Genomic DNA, 20,061 nt, shown 5'->3' with positions numbered 1-20,061 from the left:
TTCTAAGATGGCCTTGTTTTGTGTGTATGCTGACTTGCAAATAGAACTGCTTCCCCAGAGAGAATTTTACTGAGACCTTTTTGGGCTGTAGGTTGGTGTGTGTTAACTGGTTTAAGGCCACTCTTCTTTGCTTCACTGACAAACAGTCAGAGTTCCTGTTTAAATTCTGTTTCCAGATGGGTGCCATACGCATTGCAAACTGCAACCTCCACAACCAGTCTGTCGGGGAAGGCATCAGCGCTGCCATCCAGGACCTGCAGCTCAGGCAATACGTCGAGCAGGTGAACAACTGCAGAACTGGCCTCCAGCCAATACTGAGGAGGGCATACTGGCTGGAAGCTGGCTCTGTCAACCTGGGCCTCATCACTGCTGACATTGCTTTAGCTGCAGATCATCCTTCTAAACATGAGGTGCAGAGGCATTTCTTGGAAACGCATGATAACCGAACCAAGAGGTGAGTGATGCGGTCAAGGGAGGTGCATTTGAACAGAATATTTGTTAATCTTGCTTTCACTAAGCTTCAGTGTGGTCATGGTGTTTTGTTTTCTGCTCTCCTTCCTTTTGTAGGTTGTGGTTTTTGTGGCCTGATGATAATTTGAGAAATAAGAGAAGCAAGAACAAGTGTGGCTGTCTCGGAGGCTGTAGATTCTTTGGTGGCACCTTAACAGGACTGGATTTTTTCAAACTTGAAGAACTGACACCTTCAAGCAGCTCTGCTTTCTCAAGCACAAGTGCAGAATCTGATATGTTTTATGGGCAGTCCTTACTGCAGCCAGGAGAATGGATAATAACAAAGGAGATTCCTAAAATTTTAGATGGTTAGAGAACACACTGTACTGTATTTTTACTCTATTTTGCCCAAAAACATAAATTCTTAATGTTTTGCTATTTATAGTCTTTATGAATCTGATTAATAAAGTACAATTGCTTGTGCTCTAGTGACCTGACTCCGTCTAAGACCAGACAGAGCTTGAGCAAGCTTTCATATGCTGGATTTTTATATTAATGTGCACTTCCTTGCTGAGCAAAAAGGAGATTTTTGACTTGTTCTACTTAAATAGAAAGTAGCCAACTGGGACAATCTGATGTTTTGCTGACGTGATTTTATTAATTTTTGTCAGGACAGCATGCTAGTATGTGCATGCATATCAAAACTAGGGTTTTTATTTAATAATGATTTTTATTTCAGTAGTCAGGGAAGAGTCCAGTTGTGTTATCAGATATTCAGTTTTTCTTTTCCTTCCCTGATCCTAGGTAAAGCAAATGGTGTCAAAAGAAAAGACTGGGACTGCAGATCTGTGGGGATAGAAGTGGAAAGGAAAGCGCAACACCTGAGCCTCCAAGTGCCGCTGCGCTCCCACAGCTCCTCCTCCTCTTCAGAGGAAACAAGCAGCTCCAGTGCTGCCCTGCCCTTGCTTGCAGGGGAGAAGGACAGCCCCTCATCCACTGCTGAGGATCACCTGGGACAGAAGGAGTTCCTGCCCAGTGCAAAAAGGGAAGATGCTCATGGAAGGTTAGTAGTCTTGTCCAGGTAGGCATATAATTCTACTCTTGAATGCTCTAAGATGTAAGAACAGCCTTTGATTTAGCTATTTTTCAAGTGTTAATGATGCTGCTGAAATGTGTTTCCTAGTTGGAATGCTGATTTGGACCTCTAATAGGGGATGATTACCTGAGCAAGGGAGAAAATCCAGCATGTAAAGATACCCGCACTTGCTGTTAAATGTTTGGTTTTACATCCTCTGTATGTAGACAAGTGGCGGAGTTCAGTATGTAACGAGCATTATGAAAATAATAGCTGTGCTAATAGAGAGTCACAGAATCACTGGTGCATTTGGCAGCTGCTACAGTGCAGGAAGAGAATCATTAGTAATGAAATAAGCAAGTGAGGTGTTTATTTCTGTTCCCAGTGTGACGGTGGAGGGTGCAGAGGGCCGGCCTGCATCCCCTGGCCCCCAGGAGAGGCCCGTGGGCCAGTCCCCTATGAGGTCCCCCCTGAAGAGACAAGCATCCGTGTGCTCCACGCGGCTGGGCAGCACCAAGAGCCTGACAGCAGCGTTCTACGGAGACAAGCAGCCCGTCCCTGTGGGAGTGCAGTTCAGCAGCGACGTGTCCCGCAGCGACGAGAACGTCCTGGACTCCCCAAAGCAGAGGAGGAGCTTTGGCTCTTTCCCCTACACGCCGTCAGCAGATTCAAACTCGTTCCACCAGTACCGCTCCATGGATTCCAGCATGTCCATGGCGGATAGCGAGGCTTATTTTTCAGCTGCAGAAGAGTTTGAGCCAATAAGCAGTGATGAAGGTCCAGGAACCTATCCAGGGAGGAAGAAGAGAAAAAAGCAAGCTCAGAAAGCTGAATACAGTAGGGGGTCTATTTATCACAGCGTGGAAGGACCCTTAACAAGCACAATCCATAGAGAAATCAGTCAAGACATGAAAACATTGCCAATTAAGACTCATCCTTCCCAGGCTTCATTTGTTTCAGCTCTGGGAGGAGATGATGAACACGTTGACAACATGTACATCCTGGACTCTGAGAAGACTGTGGAACGTGAGCAAATCACTTCCCAGCAACCTGTAATGGCATGTTACCAAAATTACCTGACACAGTTCCAGGTGACCAACTGGTCAGTAAAGCATCCAACTAACAAAAGAACTTCCAAATCCTCGTTGCATCGCCCTTTAGATCTTGACACACCAACGAGTGAGGAAAGTTCCTCATCTTTTGAGCAACTCTCTGTCCCAACTTTTAAGGTATGGAAGATGGAGGAGTAGAGAAAGAATTCAAAATAACTTAAAATTACTTAGTACCAGTTGTGTGAATAAGCTACAAGAAACTTGAAATTTCTTTGCTTTTAGTTAAACGTTGAGTTTCTGACTTCAGATCATGGGTCTGAGTGGCTGTAAGGTTGTGGTCAGAAAAAGATGGAGTTAGAATTCTGTGGATGTGTGTTCTGAATTATCGTTGTTGTACATAAAAATGCTGTCTGTTGAATGATATGCAACTGGAGGACATTTGTGAGTTTTGTTTAAAATACATTATACAGAACTGCAACAGCAGTACAGTTGAGACTGATAAAGTATAATTCAGGCTCTCAGTCCTTTGTTTCAAAATTAAATTGCAACTTAGATTTAGGAAATTATTTTTTTAAGTGACCTGAGCATATATGCTTAAGGAAGGAGCTGAACTGAAATATATGAAAAAAAAAAATGGAAGTTACTTGATAAAAAACAGGTGTTTTATATCACTCTGGAATTGAATTTATAATTTTGCAGAAAATGTTTGTTTGATGCAAACCTTATGTAGATTAGTATTTGAAGGGGTTTTTTAAAAGCAATAAATTAATGTTTATGTAAAAGCAGTGTAATATGATTTTTCAAGGAATTTAAAAAGCAAACCTAGGAGTTCCTGTAACCTGTATTGGATAATCTAAGAGTTCTTTTAAGAAAAACAGCTTTAAGGGGAATTTTAAAAGATCCCTTGGTTGGGGTTTTTATCATTTGTGGAAGCAATGTAATAAACTTCTTTGCACTTTTATCTTAGATTGTTAAACAGGGTCTCACAGCTAATTCATTACTGGACAGAGGCATGCAGCTTACAGGATCAACATCTAAGTAAGTTGAACACATAATGTATGTTACATTATTGGCATATTTTTCAAGAGTAGGATTTTCCTAAACTCTTCTGAAATATTTTGGCTCCCACTAGCCCTTGCAAAATTTGATTTACAGCAGTAGTTTTCAGTACCAGATCTACTTTAGAACAGGTCACTGTATTATGAAATATTTGGGTTTGGTCGAGCAGAAAGTACACAGTGTAAGCATTAAATTATTTCATCTGTATGTTTTCAAGATTACGAATGGTGATTTCATTTAGATGAATTTGGAGGTGCTATTGACAAGTGTCCATTTCATTGCCAGAAGCTTAACTTGAATTTAGGGAGGGCCTTACCCTGGGATTGCAAGGTGTACAGTAGAAGAAACCTGCTGTTATGTGGATTTTATTAAGAGTTAAAATGATATCAGAGCACTTTTGTATTTGTTTTTACAAAGCCTGATCGTTGATGTGTGTTTGACTTGTTTAGCACACCTTACACTCCCTTGGATAAGAAGTCTGCAGAGAATACGGATGATGAAACAATAACAGAGGAATGGACGTTGGATCACCCGGTCTTCCAGACACGGACAACGGCAATCGTGGAAGTAAAAGGAACTGTAGATGTAGTTCTCACTCCTCTTGTAGCAGAGGCACTGGACAGGTAATTTTATTTTGATGGTACTAAAAATTGTCTAAAATCACAGCTGTTTCGTTCAGCAAAGGCTTGGGTAAAACAATTGAATAGCGTGGCTGTCGCAACAGCAGGGCCTGGTGCCCACCCACCGGATGTAATTCTGCATTTCCTATTAGGTGGCTGGAAGAATGGGAAGTGCCCTTTGTGTCTGTCAGTGCTTGTTTTTCCTCTGTAGTGTTAATTGCATGAGGCTGTTGGTATGCCATGTGAAGCTGGGAGTTTCAGTGGTCTCTTGTGGCTGTTTTCCCCTCACAGGTACATCGAGGCCATGGTGCACTGTGCCAGCTCCCGGCACCCAGCAGCAATCGTGGATGACCTGCACTGCAAAGTCCTGAGGGATGCTGTGCAGAACAGCAAGACCAGCTTCTCAGAAAATGTGAGGAAGGGACAAGGAAATCCACATTAATTTAAGAGAATGCTCTTTTCTTTATCTTACATAGAAAGTGTTTTAACTGAATTTAGTGTTTTGAGATATAATAGTTAAATGCTGTATTAATTTGGAATGCATACTTACATGGATTTTCATAATCAGGTCTTACATATTGTCTTTCAATGTCCAGAAGTCTTTTACAGGATTGAAGTTTTTCTGTTTTGGATGTTGTAGAGTAATTTCCATCAGATCAAATCACACATTCTCTTCTTTGAAATTACTATAGTTGGTATTAAGGATTGCATTCATCTCAGTGAGATGTTACTTATTATTTTATGGTAGTTAGAAAGAGCTTTGCATGTGCTTGCGGCCTTTTTTTTTGCAGTTCATCTGAGACCTTAAAAAATTAATTCAACTTAAATAGAATTGTATAATAGTTCTACAGAATTAGGTGTTCTTTCTGTCCAATGTAATGACTATATTTATATTCTATGGTTTCTTAGACTTCACAGTGTAGTGGACATTAATAACATGCTTCATAGTAAGTTATTTTATATAACTTACATGTGTAGAATTCAAACTTCCAGCTGAAGTCTGGTTGTTAAAGTTCACTGCAGAATGGCACTGCTGCCCTTATGGTTTTAGACCTAGTGTACCTTTAAGTGCTGCAGCCCTTGTTCTGGAAATCATGGTAAATTGCCTAAAATAAAGTCAGAATCTCTTGCTGGTTCAATGCTAATAAAATATCCTTTTACTCCCGAGCTCAGAAACTCTTGAATTTGTGCTAATAAATTATTTTTCTCTCCTCTTCAAGTTGTCTTCAAAGCAAGACATCAGAGGAACAAAAATAGACACCACCACAACAGGAACAACAAACCAGGGACCAGCACAGACCAATCTCTCACTTAAGCAAGATAATGTGACAATTAAAGGTCTTCAGGCCAATGTTACAGTTCCAAAGGTAACAACTTTTTTTTAAGCTTATCAGTGGAAAAGTGCCTCACAAAATGATCTTTATTTTGGATCCTTGTTTGTTCCCTAAAATCTGAAGTGAAGCTGTGCATTTCTGCTCGAGAACTAAAGTTTTGAACTTTGGAGCTGCTTAATTTTATGGTGGTAGGCATGCAGTAGCTAAATATCAAACATTATAGGAGTAACTGGCTTCCATGTCGTGGGTGTCACGGTTTTATTTTTCTTTTTACTGAAAGTATAAGACAAGGTTCTGTCAGAAATTAGTGATGAATGTAACATGCTATTCTAAATGTCTTTACTCTTTGATGGAATTCTATGTACAGGTGAACCTGTGTTTGCTACAAGCATCTGTGGATGAATCCCCAGGAGTTTCTTCCAGCAAAACAGTGACTCACGTTTCTCTGGTAGCTTTGTGTTTTGATAGAATTGCAACTCAAGTTCGTATGAACAGGTAAGAACAGTACATGCCACTATTTGTCATAAACTTCAGACATGTTTCATTTAATTGTTTTTGTTTACCTTGAGGTTTGCTTAATTGCTTTTTTCTCCCTGATATTATAAAGGGGTATAGTTGAGGAGACTTCGAACAATGCAGAAACTGGGAGGAATTCTGTCACGTTTGAGCGTTACATTCAAACCAGCAAAATGCAGCCTCAGTCTTCTGGCTCACTGAGATCCAATTCTGGAGCAGAAAAAGGAAAAGAAATTGCTGCTAAATTGAACATACATCGTGTTCATGGACAGCTGAGAGGTCTTGATACAACAGGTATTGAACAATATTAAAATATGGAAATGTCCGTTTTAATAGAAGGAAGTAGTTACAGTTGGTCTTGATTTTGTAGTTTGTGTTGTAGGTTTTTTATCAACATGGATAAAAAGCTACTTGCACCTAGAGCTTTTCAAGATACTTGAAAAAGAAGTTGGGGATGAATTATTATTCCACAAAGTGGTAGATGTAGACTTAGGCAAATTAAAAGCTGTCAAGACAAACTTGTAAGCAGTTTGTGTGGCAGTTGTTTTGCCCTGTAAATATTGATGTACACTGCTGGAATTTGAGGCCTGAGCTCCCTTCCTCCCAGCTAATCTCTTTTCAGCTGCCATTTTTTGTCACCTTTTGCAGGGAATGAATTACACTTATTTGCTTTCTTGCTGCATTGTAACACTTTAAACAATGTGCCTGTTCTTCCAGAAATTTCAGCATGACAACCTGTAGATTTTTAACTATAACGACTCTAAAGCTGAAAATGAGATCTACCCAACTGACTTCCATGTTGTTTGTGTTAAGGAAATGCCTTCAAGAAGCTATGACTTAAATGTTGCTGTAACTCCTGATCCTGGAAGAGCTAACCAGGAAAAGATGACCAAAAGTAGAGGCGGTTTTTGTTAAACTGCTTCAATTTTGGTGGAATCTACACCAGTTTTTACTCCATTCCGTAAGAAACAGGAGTGTTCAGACATAAGGAATTACAGGATGATTAAAAATACACAATAAATAAATAAACAACAGAAAATCACACTGCTGTGCAAAGATGAGTGAGCAAATCAAATGGGAAGAAAACAAAAACAGAGAACACTGAAACCTCTCTTTTTACTTAGTCATGGATAGAATCTTAGCAGTAGTGCCCTGTGTCGGGTATGTTATAGACATTCAAGGGGGCCAGTTTTGGAGCACTATCCAAGAAAAGTCATCATCTTCTGCTTAAAAGATTTGAGAATGAGCCTTTCTAAGGATCTTAGCATCTCATGTTTACTTTAAAAGTGAGTGCAGTTACAAATTGGAGGCAGAGTAAGGATTAGAAGGGATATAATGGACTCAGTGTAGTTCCTTGCCTGAGGTATTTGACCTTTAGGTATAAAATGATTTTAAATGTTGCTCAGTCCTTGGTTTTTTTTTTTCATATTTAAAAATTATCCTGCTCATATTAACAGACCAGGAGCAAGGTTTTTTTACCCTCTTTTTGTGCTTATTTTTCTTGCTCGTGTTTCAAGTTTAAACTTTTTCTTTCTTTTTTTTTTTTCCTCCCTCCTGTTTGAGAAATACCAAAGGGATAACTCCCACAAAACTCCCTCAATTTCAGAGAGCTTTTTGGAAGATGTAAAGTTTTTTCCATTTTGGAGCAAAGTAGTAAATATTAATTTATCTATTTCCTTTCACAGATATTGGAACTTGTGCAATAACAGCAATTCCTTTTGGGAAATCAAAAGTACTTTTTACTTTGGAAGAGTTGGATGAGTTCACTTTCGTGGATGAAACAGATCAACAAGCTGTTCCAGATGTAGCTCGAATTGGTCCTAGTCAAGAGAAGTGGGGTTGGATAATGTTTGAGTGTGGAATTGAAAATTTAACTATAAAAGGTAAAGCTTTTCAAGGCTGCGTTTTATTTTGTTTTGGGAGATTACTGACTGAATTCTGTTGTTAGGTCTTCTGACTTAGCAATTAGTTGATTAGAAATTGTTCAACTGGGTGATGCTGAATAGTACATGTCTGTGGTAAATAAATTTCTTAGGTTATACAATGAAGACATATTTAGTTGTAAGTGTCACTAATAATATATATAAATAATTTCTTATAAACTGGTTTAATCAGTTTCTGAACTTAAGGTTGAAATTGATGCTTTCACTCATCACTCAAATACTCACCTTATCCACAGGAAGTGCATTATAGAGCCAGAGTTCATCTCTGGGAGGGGAAAGCTAGTTACAGAAAGTTAATAAAACCCCGCAGTATGCGTGTGTTTTCTATCATCTGACTTACTTTTTTCCAGAGAGTAATATTTAAAAAGTCTTTTTGTGAGTACTCTTCAACTACTTGTGGTAAACCATCAGAAGCTTGAAATTGTAGTGATAAGTTGTTGAATAAAATGGTAATGCATCTTGTTTAACCAAAATCATGTGTATTTCTCTTCTTAAGGGCCATAACTTACAACTGTTTATGTGCTGCCAACCTTTACAGTCTGAGTGTTTTTACAGGGGGAAGACAGTCTGGGGCAGTGCTGTATAACACATTTGGAGTAATGGGCAAATCAAGAGAGACAGAGAGAGGTGGATTGCTTGCATCAAACAACTCTTCAGATTCCCCCACTGGTAGTGGTTACAACACTGATGTATCTGAAGATAACCTCCCTTGTGACAGAATAAGTCCCTCTTCAGATATTAATGGAAATTCAGTTTCAGATGAGCAGGTATGTCCAAACTGGGTAGAAATCATTAGTCACTCATCCTGTTTGCTTAGACACTAAACTTCCAGCTTTCTGCAGGGTCCCTTGGGAGGATTAGTGAACAGCATTAGTTTATTTTGCTTTGCCTAAATGCCTGTGGGGAAAAAAAAAAAGCATTTATGGTATGTTAGTGTCTTTCAGTGTAATAATTTTGGAAGACAATTTCCCTTCTAACTTAATGATTCCTTGTTTTTGAAGGATGAAGGTGTTGAATCAGATGATCTGAAAAAAGATATCCCCTTGATGCCTCCTCCTCCTGACTCCTGCAGCATGAAGTTGACAATCAAAGAAATTTGGTTTAGTTTTGCAGCTCCCACCAATGTGCGCTCCCCAGCCCATATATATTCAAGGTATAATTTTACCTGATATAAAAGAGAGAAAATGGCAGCATTGCTTTGTTAATTTGCATTTGTATTTGGTAGGTTCTGAATGGAATTTTTAGCTTCTTTGGAAATTATAATTTTGAGTTTGTATGTATCACAGTAAGACTTGTTTCAGTTTTTTACTGTTTTCATTTCTATGGAAGTGCTGCTAGAAAATTCTTAGTTAGATGTGAGTAAAAGAAGAAAAAAGGAAGAGTAAAAAATCCAAGTGAAAGCAAAAGCTGTCACTAAGAGCTTCTGGTGAGTTGGAAATGTATGAGGGAGAAAAGCAGGGGAAGATGTTTGTTTTGAGTGGGTGAAGTGCCAATGAAGAGAACAGCTCAGTGCTTTTGGTATTCAACCTGATAACATGCATGATCTGATTGCCATTGCACTATAAAGTTCAAGATGTCTTTGTAACATAGTTTTTCACATTGTGTATATTGAATAAGCCAAATATTTCAGTTTGTCAGTATAGAGCCATAAGCTAGAAAATAGTCTGCTCGTACTCTTGCCTCAGCCCTTTAGCAAAAGTCCTTCATGACATGTAACACTTCATGTGGGATTCAGTCAGTGATGACAATTTCAAACTCTATTATTTCAGTAGGGAGTACAAATGGGAAAAGGAAGGAATAGCAGTAGCACAAGTGGGAAGAATCATAAGTGTGTGAGTGAGTAAATCAAAAATTGCCTCAGGTACTTTTTGCCAGTTCTTGTTTTCTGGGCAGTAAGTCTGTGTTTATTACTTTGCATCAATGTCTTACCTATTTGACTGTCACTCATAACAGCATCAGAAAATGCTGCTTATTGCTGCTGCTGCCTGTGAACATGCCTTTCTCTTTATTTGTCTCCACAGGCAGCTGAATCTCCTGAGCACTGCCACGCCTGCAGTTGGTGCTTGGCTTGTTCCCATTGATCAAGTGAAATCATCATTAAATAAGCTGGAAACTGAAGGGACCCTGCGAATCTGTGCTGTTATGGGGTGCATTATGACGGAAGCTCTAGAGGTAAATAACCTTTATAAAATCAATGAGCCTGTCAGAACAGGACAGCATGATAGATTATATATAGGTTTTGGAATTCTGGATGTTTTTGCTGGCAAAATTAGAGCATCTTTAGTGAGCCTTTGGAATTGGTCGTAAGAGTTCATGAAAAGCTGTGCTTTTCTGAAATTCTGAAATTCACAGTCTGAATTTCAGAGCCAAGTCTCATGCTTATTACAGGAATGCACCTCCAGGTGAAATAAGAATAAGAAATATGGCAGTAGTGCCTGGTATATTTTATGAAGTATTTTTGTTTGCTGTTGGTTTGATTGGCACCATCTAGTGGGAAGATTTGGACGTGATACCCATGCTAAGATCCTGTCTTGCATAGTGAGGTGGATGACCTAAGTGTGATGCTGGTTTTATGCTCTGCTCAGAAATTATGCTTTGCAGCAGCCTCTTATTCCTATCTCCTTTCCTTTTCTTCTTCCTGCCTTCTTTCTACATTAAACAAAATTTTAGAAAGTGCCTGTTTTGTCTTTAACTAGGAATAAACTGTTTCTTCGAAAATTGCAATTGGCTTTGCCTGTCTGTTAGTCCAGATGTAACTTTATAAGGCTTGCAATTTGAATCCAGGTTTTTCTTTTATTACTTCAAATATATAAATAAGCATCCAGAATTATTTTTCACATGCAGTATTTAAAATCGGGTGGGTATCCATGAGGTAAATCCTTGTTGCAGAAGTTCAAAAATAAGTGAGAAGATTGCCTCATAGATGAAATCTTGTCATTGATGCTCTGTTTGCAAGTATATTCATATGTTGAAAATGTTTTTATTTTAATCTAGAATAAAAGTGTGCATTTCCCTCTGAGAAGCAAATACAACAGGCTTACCAAAGTGGCTCGTTTTTTGCAAGAAAATCCCTCTTGTTTACTCTGTAATATATTGCACCATTACCTTCATCAAGCAAATTACTCCATTATTGAGGATGCCACAATGGTGAGTTACCCAAGAAAACTGGAAATGTGTTTCCTTTAGTTTCAAATATGCCAATTCTAATTTCTTAAATTTGGCATCAGTTTGAGGAAGGTTAACAAACAAGAAAACATAACTCAAACGCTTATGCATTATTAAAGTGATAAGTAGATACTTTTTCTATTATTTAATTTTCTTTGACATCTGCTATTTTTGTTATGACTATATATATGCATAATATTTATGAACTATTAGTAAATACATGAGATCATAAACCAAAAAGGGATGTCTTTAAAGCTGTAAATGGCTTTTATCAGATTTCATTCCCTCTCTGTCATATTTCAATGGCCTTTTAATAAGATTTAATTTCTCATGGTTTTAAAATTGAATAAATCTCAGTTATTGAGGCAAGTGCACGAACTGGGTCATTTATTCCAAATTCTCTCCTTGGAACTAGTTTTCATGTCTTCTAGAAACACAAGGGTAGTGCAGACAGTTTAAGGAAGGAACTAGAATTGTACAGACTTTAGGGTTTAAGAGTCGAGTATTTTTCTTGGTGGCTTTAGAATATAAATGCCTAGATTGTAGTGGGAAATAGTTATTTGAACAAACATCAGGGATAAGGGAGGAGTGTTTATTCCTGATTTTGTGTCATTTTTATAATCCAATTCCACAGCTGTCAGATTTAAATACTGTGTTTTTTAGCATATTCAGCTGAGAACCAGTGATCAGTTTGTGGCACAAATAGCACAGTTTGATTTGTGGTCAAAATACTAAGCTTTTGTTTTCTGTAGGACAAATCAGTGATGTAATCAAAACAATCTCTATATTTGGCCTCAAATTTCTTTTCCTAAAATTCTTCTTATGAGCAATAGTCAAAACAATCTTTTTAATTTCAGTTCTGTTTGTACAGAGTTGCTATGAATCTTAGCCCATAGTTCAGACTCTGATAATTACACAAGTGCTTTTAGCTTCATATTTAGCAAGTCTGTTTCCCATTATTTATTTTTGGCCCCCTTGGGCTAGATCCTCAGGTCATGTAGTTAAACGTATTTATGGTGTTCAATGAAGCTGTAATTTTTTATCTCTTAGCTCCTTGGCTTCTTGCTTGATGTGTTGCGGTGCCAGCATGTTTGTCATAAGCCTCTTAAATATAGAGATTTAAGAGCGCTTTGACTTTTTGTCTCCTCCAGTTTACTTCAAAATGCTGTGATATGAATTTTTATTTTTATTTTATTTAAAGAGTGATGGCCTTCCTGCCTTAGTGACCTTAAAGAAAGGTCTGGTTGCCTTAGCAAGGCAGTGGATGAAGTTCATTGTGGTCACCCCAGCCTTTAAAGGAGTCAGCTTGCACAGACCAACCCAGCCAATGAAGCTGCAGCCAAATGCCTGCCACGAGCATGAGGATGGCCTTGGACTGGACAACGGAGGGGGCCTTCAGAGTGACACGAGTGCTGATGGAGCAGAGTTTGAATTTGATGCAGGTATTTTCGTGTTACTGTCCCCTTAACAATTCATAGGGACAAACAGCTCCTCTCAGATGTGTATCTTTTTTACTTTTAATGCTTGACACATTATAATCTTTTTAGAATGATCAATCTTCTTTTCTTAATCACCTTCATTCTGAAGCTGCTGCTAACAATGGTAATTATAGTATTACAATAATTAGTGCTTGTTCAGGGAAAAACAAAACAGGGGACCTCTTTCTTCACATCTTTTGTCTTGTCTTTTTCCTGCACAAAATAAATCAATTTAGTTATTTGCTACCTTTCAATTAAAAGCCAGTCAGCAGTTAGCAGATTTAAGAGAGCCAAGATGTTTGTGTGAGAAACTTGTATGTAATAATCATACAGTATAATGGAACTTTTTGTCCCTTCTCTCAAATATATGTTTTGATTAAGCAGATACACTTAGATGATTAATCAAAACCCAGCCCACCCCTTTCTGAGGAGTTCTTATTTGTCTATAAATCAGACAACACTGTGTATGTGTGTGCCAGCACTGGGAAGCTCATGGCTGCTTGTAGATAAATGTGCCTGATAATAGATAATCTTAGTTCTCCAATTATATCTAAATGAGGACAACTGTTTGCTTGGGTGCAGCTACTGTGAGTGAGCACACAATGCTCCTGGAAGGAACAGCCAATCGCCCTCCCCCTGCCAGTGCCTCCTCTGGGCCTGTCACTGGTGCTGAGATCATGAGGAAGTTGTCCAAGACTCACACTCACAGTGACTCTGTGCTGAAAATCAAGGTGAGTGCACAGGGCTGGGCACCAGGGCAAAGAGGGTTGTAGCTGGCCTGTTCAGGAGCAGTCCTGTAGCTGCAGATGAATAATTGCATGCAAAAAGTAACTATAGTACATGGAGGGTGTGCTCCTGACCTTACAAAAGGGATGCTTCAGCAGTTGATCTATATTCTTTGTCTGTTCTTTGTTGTTTTTCTTGCCAAATAACTTCATGTGCATCATTTAAGGATGTGCCCTAACCTTTACAGCCTTTGATCTGTTATTTTTGGCAACAGAAACAAGGATTTAACTGTCATGATACAAAATCGAAGATTAGCAAAGCTCTCCAGTAACTTGTACTAAAATGACTGTGTTCCAGGCTTATATTCATACCAAATGTTGCTTTGTTTTTGCAGTGTCCACAGTACTTGATTAATTTCTTCGTTTTCTGCTCACAGGGCATCCATCCATATCATTCCTTGAGTTACACCAGTGGAGATACAGCTACGGATTCACCAGTGCATGTTGGCCGCTCAGGAATGGGAGTCAGGGAAAGCCCAAGGAAAGAAAGTCTGCTCAGCTATCTCACTGGGAGCTTTCCTAGCCTGCACAATCTTTTGGAAGGGACTCCTCAAAGAAGTTCAACTGCAGTTAAAAGTAGTTCTTTAACAAGAACAGGTATGATGTAGCATAAAAAAGTATGATGTAGCACAAACAGGTGTGATGTAGCCTAATTTCCTTGTCTTTTTGAATGAATAAGGAAATAACCATTTTACATTTGTTTTTTTCTTGACCTTGTGAGTAGCTCAAAAAGAGAGCTGAAACTAATATTTCACTGACAGTTTGCATATGATAAATTGCAGGTTTTTAGTAATGGTCTTTTCAACAAGTATTTTAGAAGTTTGAAACACTGAAGTGTTCATGCTCTGTATTATTTTTCAGAGTGTATTATTATCAGTTTTTCTTTATATGTCAATTGCATACTGTATTTGATACTGTATTTTCTCCAAAACCTATCTCCTTTGCTGTCAGGGACTGAAATATTGTTCAGAAAAAAAGGTATTTTGATTTCTTAATGACTCCTTTCCTCCAATGGTCTAGATGAGCAAATGCAAAACCATGTGTAGTGCAACATCCATCAGTGCCACATGTAACTTCTGTAGTAGCACCCATAGTGCTGTTTGACACATAATTTAATGAAATAAACTTTGAGAATTAGGCTTATTTTTATAGTTTATAGGTGTTGGTAGTGAAACGGTGCCATGTTCCTTGTTTTTGCTGACTTGGATGCAAGAAATGCTGAAGCCTCTGCTTTACCTGCACAGGAAATACCGTGGCCACAGACATGTTGTCTGAGCACCCTTTGCTCTCTGAGCCTTCCTCTGTGAGTTTCTATAACTGGATGTCCAATGCTGTGGGAAACAGGGGAAGTGTCGTGCAGGAAAGTCCAGCCATCAAGCCTGGGCACAACAGCCTTCCAACAGGTATTGCTGATTTGTAGCTGACTTCTTGGTGGTTCTGGGTTGGCTGTGCCTGTGTTTGGCACTATCTGACTGAAAGTAATTGAGAGAGTGATTTATGGTCAACAGGACTTAATTGGTTCAAAGTATTATTGTGGGGCTTCCCAGCAACCTGGAAAATGAAAAGATGAGATTTAAGCAAAACTGTTGTTTTCTTTTGCCTCACCCTGCCTCCAAAAATTTAACTATTTCTTGCATTTGGAGCTCTGTGTAGCTGCTAAAGTTACATGTAGCTGCCAAAAGTTGCGCCATAAAATCTTCTTCTGTTGCTGAGTTCCTTGGTTTTGTTGGCTATTTTTGATCTTATTTGTATATGCTTATTTTGTGATTTGTGCATTGGAATCCTCGCTCTTTCTCAGTTCAATTTTGAGACTAAACATCAGCATGTGTTTTGAATAGGAATGGGTTAACTGGTGTAAGGGAATGAAGAAGAAAATATTTTTTTGAAAATCTTAGGCGTATTGAAGAACCAGATATGTAACAATTTGTTGCAGCTCACTTTTCTTGCTGGCCTGTCATCATTCAGCCTTTTCAATGTGTGTCTTAATTTCTTTTTCTCTAACACTATAGTGGAATCTTTTTTTCTGTTAGCACTCCTTCAACTGTGCTATGTAAATTTTAGGCAATAAGAAGTTGTTTTAGTTTGTTTTTAATATTGAACCAATATTCTGATCCTACAAATATCATTGTGCTGTACACATACTGCTGAACTATTGCGGCTTCTTTGTAAACTGGAATGTGTTTCTCTGTAGAAAGACTCTTTCCAAATTTGGATTGGACAATCTACCTGTTCCAGCAATATCAGGCTCTTTCTTTATCCTGAATGCCACCTTTGTGAGGTTACAGACCCCACTGTGGCTTGTTTGCTTGTATAAATAATCTCAGTGAATTAGTCGAGTCAGTGGTGGTAAGATTTGCTGTGGTGTTAGTGTTCCATGGGTATTTATTTTCCAGGTGTGGCACCCAATCTTCCTACTATCCCCTCTGCTTCAGACTTCAACACCGTTCTGTCCAGTGACCAGAACACCCTGGATGGCACCCACTCGCAGCACAGCACCAGCCAGGATGACATTGCAGGAGTGGAAGAGGGCAACCAGGGCTTTCCTGCTGTCCAGCTGGCAGATGCACAGGTAACTGGGGTTGCTTATCACCAAATGATGAGCAAGAGAGTGGAAATAATCAAGGCCTTCAGTAACGAAACGGATGTGTTTTGTTTTGTAGGTTGTTTTCAAACCTTTGCTAAGTTACACGGGAATTCAGTCGCAGGATGCGATGCCCCTGTGCTACAGGATGTACTTTGGAGAGTACCTCTCTTTCTCAGGAACTCTGGACTGCCTCAGAGCAGATATTGTTGATTCAGACACAGCAAAGGAGAGGAAAAGCAAGCGAGCCCGAAGGTGTGATGAGAGGCTTAAAAATACGTGTATTGGCTAAAGAACAGAAATTAGGCTTTTCATGTGGGGACTGATTTCCAGAGCCCTTTTTTCTTCTAATCTTTCATTTTGTCTTCCTGTTAAATTTTTTTTTTTAATATTTTTTTTAATCTTCCTATGGAATGGTTTGGGAATTTTAACTGCTTGAATCTCAGCTACTTTTGAAAGTTGGAGACTGGGGAAGGGGGAGAGCTGGTGAGAATAATAGTGGGGGGGAATTTGAGTGGTTCTGAAACCGTGTTTTGTAATTAATCCTGTAAATAGTAGTGATGTGACTTTTTATGAAAATGCTCAATCTTCCCCCAGAACAATTTTTGGCAAAGCTTTAGGATATAATGGAATGATTGCATGCCAAGCTAGGTTTCATAGAACTGGATGATTTCTATGTTAGTAGCACACAGTATGAAACTGTAAAAGTTCATCTTATTATATTTAGAACTGTGGTAAAAAGGTGATATCCTAAGGGAAATAAAAAGCTGAGTTCAGTAAATTGGATGTAAGCTGTGTAAAAAAAAAAAACATATTTGACTCTCACTGTCATAAAAAGCAGCACAGTACTAACTTGTACCTTTCCTTTCCTTAGGCAAGGAGCAGTCAATCTTCCTCCTCTGGAATTCAAACCAGCTTTGATGTTGGAAACTTTTAGCATTAGCGCTGTGGTGATGGAGAAATCCATGTGCACCCCTCACAACTCCACCAACGCCCTCTCCTTCCACGACTTGAACAAGCGCTATTACAACACCTTCCACTGCAACTTCACCATTTCCTGCCAGTCCATCAGCCAGCACGTGGACATGGCCCTGGTGCGGCTCATCCACCAGTTCAGCACCATGATCGATGACATCAAGGCCACGCAGACAGACATCAAACTGAGCAGGTACACGGCTGGCTCCGCCTCCCCGACCCCCACCTTCAAAACCCGCAAGCACAGGGACTTCCGCTCCTCGGATTTCAGCCGCAGCTCCCGGGGCAGCCTCAACGGGGGCACCAGGGTGAACAACACCAAGAACAAGAGAGCAAACAACGACAACAACAAGAAGGAGTCTCGCAACAAGAATTCCCTGGGGAGGTCGGAGCGAAGGACTTCCAAAGTGTCCAGGAAAGGCTCCAAAGATGTGGTTGACCACGTGACGATCCATATGGATGATTCTGACTCCATTACCGTGTCGGAACAGAGCGAGCCCTCTGCGGAGTGCTGGCAAAATATGTATAAGCTACTGAACTTCTATTCACTCATTTCTGATCCAACTGGCATCTTAGAAAAGTCTTCTGAAACTTTTGGGCCAACAGGTAAAGTGGTTCATGAACCCAAATAACCAAGTGCGTGTGCTTTTGCTTAAATGGTGTTTCTAAAGCTTGCTCATGAGATGGCTTTTGTGAGTTGCCCACCCCATCTAACTTGGATCAGAGGGGCAAGTGGTGAGGACGGAGGTGAGCTTTTGGTTAGTTCATCAAGATGATGTACAAAAGGAAAGCTTAATTTTACTCACTAATTACATAGTGTGGATTGAGTTTTTTTCCTCCTGAGGTGCTGTTTTGTTTTCAAGGAGGTACTGGAAGTGCTGTAAATTATCATTCTGTGAAAATATGCAAGAATGTACGTAAGCCATCCTGAGGGAATTAATTTCTGCCTTGAGAATGACAGTAAATAAAAAATCTGTGAATCTTGCTGTGGGAGAAGGAAAGGTGAAATATGATTTTGGTCAAATCCCACAAAGATTACAAGTGTTTGGGCCATATTTTCACCTAAAACTTTGAGATCTGGTGTGATTATTGCTATTTCTAATGTATTTCAACACAGCAGAGTAAATCTGAGTTGACTTTTCATCATTCTCTTTGTTGCTGTGAATATGCAGGGGATGGTATAGTTGCTCTATGGCCATATTTTCCTTGGACTTCTTTTAACTAAAGAACAAAAAACTGAGAAAGCGTCAGATGAGAACTTGTATTAAACAGATACCAGTGTCTTTCATGCACAGAATATCATATACAGAGTAACAATATCTGCACAAAATGTAAATTTTATTACCTTTTTTTTAGCTTCCTGAATGTTGAAAAGGAGAACTTGTTCATCCAGAACAGAATTATAAGAACCTTTGCCTGTGGAATGATCAAAAAAATAAACAGGACAACTGGAAACTGTTACAAATATTTATATAAGGTTCATAAGAGCGTATCTATGAATAATAATGAAACCACATCACTCATTAGTGTCTTCATTGTGTCTTGGATTTGGTTCAGTTGCAATGGAGTATTGGGGTGGAGTGAGCAAGGCACAGATAATTTTCCTCAAGAGTTTTCTTGACATGAAAGATATGTGATCCTCTCTTTGGAAGACAAATATAAATGGGAAATACCAAGGATTGATTACAAATAAAGCCTTGAATAACTGCTGGTGTTTCTGTAGGTGTTCGAAGTCCCACTGAGCCTGCCTGCAGGGTGGTGTTTGAGAATGAGCAGGACAACGGGCGGAAGCGCAGCCTGGTGACCTCGGAGCCACAGCACGTGACCCTCATCGTCTTTGGGATAGGGATGGTGAACAGGACCCACCTGGAAGCTGACATTGGCGGCCTCACCATGGAGTCTGAGCTGAAGAGAATCCATGGCAGCTTCACCCTGAAAGAGAAAATGAAAGGTGGGATGAGCTTAACAGCATTCTCTGTAATTCAATTCCCTGGCAGCTTTACATGTGCGTGTGCAGTGTGTGTGTGTGTAATATAATAATATTGAACAAGAGTTTGCAAATAATTATTGCTAGGATGCTGAAGGATTATGAAAGAATTCAAGCTTTTCAGAAAGTGCCATGGTGGAAATTCTCTTAAAAGACAGTCACTCATTTTCAAAAGCTTTCTTCTTGTCACATTTTATAGTTGGCATCACTTACCGTGACTGCTGAATCTGTGATTTTTTCAATTATTTTCCTGTTGCAATATTTTTAAAAGCAATAAGCAAACCTGAAGTATTGTACTGACTGAAATGCCGTTAAATACTTTGTTTTTTCTTAAAGATGTGCTACACCAAAAGATGACTGAGACGTGTGCCACTGCTCACATAGGAGGTGTCAATATCGTCCTGTTGGAAGGAATTACCCCAAATATCCAGTAAGTAGGAAGTCTCACAATTTAAAATTGATCAAGTTCACAGAAGTGGTATGAGTTGTATTCTTTCTCTTATGCTTCTAATTGCTTTTTGGAACTTGTAGGCTCAAACCATATGAGATTTGTAGGGAATAATTATTCCTAATTATTCCTGTTTAAGAGCTATAGTGTTTCTTTAATAGATATATTTTTCAACTCTCATGATGCATCATTCTTTGTTCTCTCATGTTAGTTTTACAGTTCCAATATCCCTTCTCCAGCTTTTATATAATTGACGCAACAAGCAGGGGAGGGAAGACAGCCACTTCTTGTGTATGAACATCATTAATCACTTGCTCAGCATTCACATTGTTCTGGCTTTTTTATTTCTGCCAGGTTCATAGACTCAAAAAGGCCATGCATTATTTTAATTTGTTCCCAGCTGCATCTCTTTCTGTTTGAGTTGCAGAATGAGCTCAACCATAGCACAGATCACCCTCACACAATCTGGGTGTTAGCTGGGTAACCCTCAGTATGTGTACTGGTCTTAGAACAGGACTCTTTTATAAAGGGGCTAAACAATGTCACTTGAGTTTCTCTCTCCTTTTAATTCCTGGGTAGTTTGGAGGATACTA

General features: G+C 39.1%; 1 protein-coding gene across 12 annotated transcripts in view; it reads left to right on the top strand.

Annotated features, from left to right (window-relative positions):
• Positions 1-20,061, top strand: part of BLTP1 (bridge-like lipid transfer protein family member 1) — an 86,775-nt gene that overhangs the window by 37,219 nt on the left and 29,495 nt on the right. For 11 of the 12 annotated variants that reach the window (XM_085579309.1, XM_085579302.1, XM_021554953.3 and 8 more), the window contains exons 25-48: positions 177-454; positions 568-818; positions 1,255-1,513; positions 1,911-2,754; positions 3,545-3,615; positions 4,086-4,259; positions 4,548-4,668; positions 5,477-5,623; positions 5,958-6,085; positions 6,198-6,400; positions 7,792-7,989; positions 8,605-8,816; positions 9,051-9,202; positions 10,071-10,221; positions 11,044-11,196; positions 12,416-12,656; positions 13,275-13,423; positions 13,855-14,074; positions 14,722-14,880; positions 15,871-16,046; positions 16,138-16,313; positions 16,933-17,639; positions 18,757-18,984; positions 19,357-19,450. In XM_085579309.1, the coding sequence (XP_085435435.1) occupies positions 177-454; positions 568-818; positions 1,255-1,513; positions 1,911-2,754; positions 3,545-3,615; positions 4,086-4,259; positions 4,548-4,668; positions 5,477-5,623; positions 5,958-6,085; positions 6,198-6,400; positions 7,792-7,989; positions 8,605-8,816; positions 9,051-9,202; positions 10,071-10,221; positions 11,044-11,196; positions 12,416-12,656; positions 13,275-13,423; positions 13,855-14,074; positions 14,722-14,880; positions 15,871-16,046; positions 16,138-16,313; positions 16,933-17,639; positions 18,757-18,984; positions 19,357-19,450 (5,492 nt within the window). The remainder of the gene's footprint in view (positions 1-176; positions 455-567; positions 819-1,254; positions 1,514-1,910; positions 2,755-3,544; positions 3,616-4,085; positions 4,260-4,547; positions 4,669-5,476; positions 5,624-5,957; positions 6,086-6,197; positions 6,401-7,791; positions 7,990-8,604; positions 8,817-9,050; positions 9,203-10,070; positions 10,222-11,043; positions 11,197-12,415; positions 12,657-13,274; positions 13,424-13,854; positions 14,075-14,721; positions 14,881-15,870; positions 16,047-16,137; positions 16,314-16,932; positions 17,640-18,756; positions 18,985-19,356; positions 19,451-20,061) is intronic. The other variant, XM_085579301.1, reaches the window with a different exon arrangement.

Source organism: Lonchura striata, chromosome 4 (genome assembly GCF_050655825.1).
Source record: "Lonchura striata isolate lonStrDom1 chromosome 4, ASM5065582v1, whole genome shotgun sequence".
Classification (NCBI taxonomy): domain Eukaryota; kingdom Metazoa; phylum Chordata; class Aves; order Passeriformes; family Estrildidae; genus Lonchura; species Lonchura striata.
This window is presented reverse-complemented; position numbering and strand designations above follow the sequence as displayed.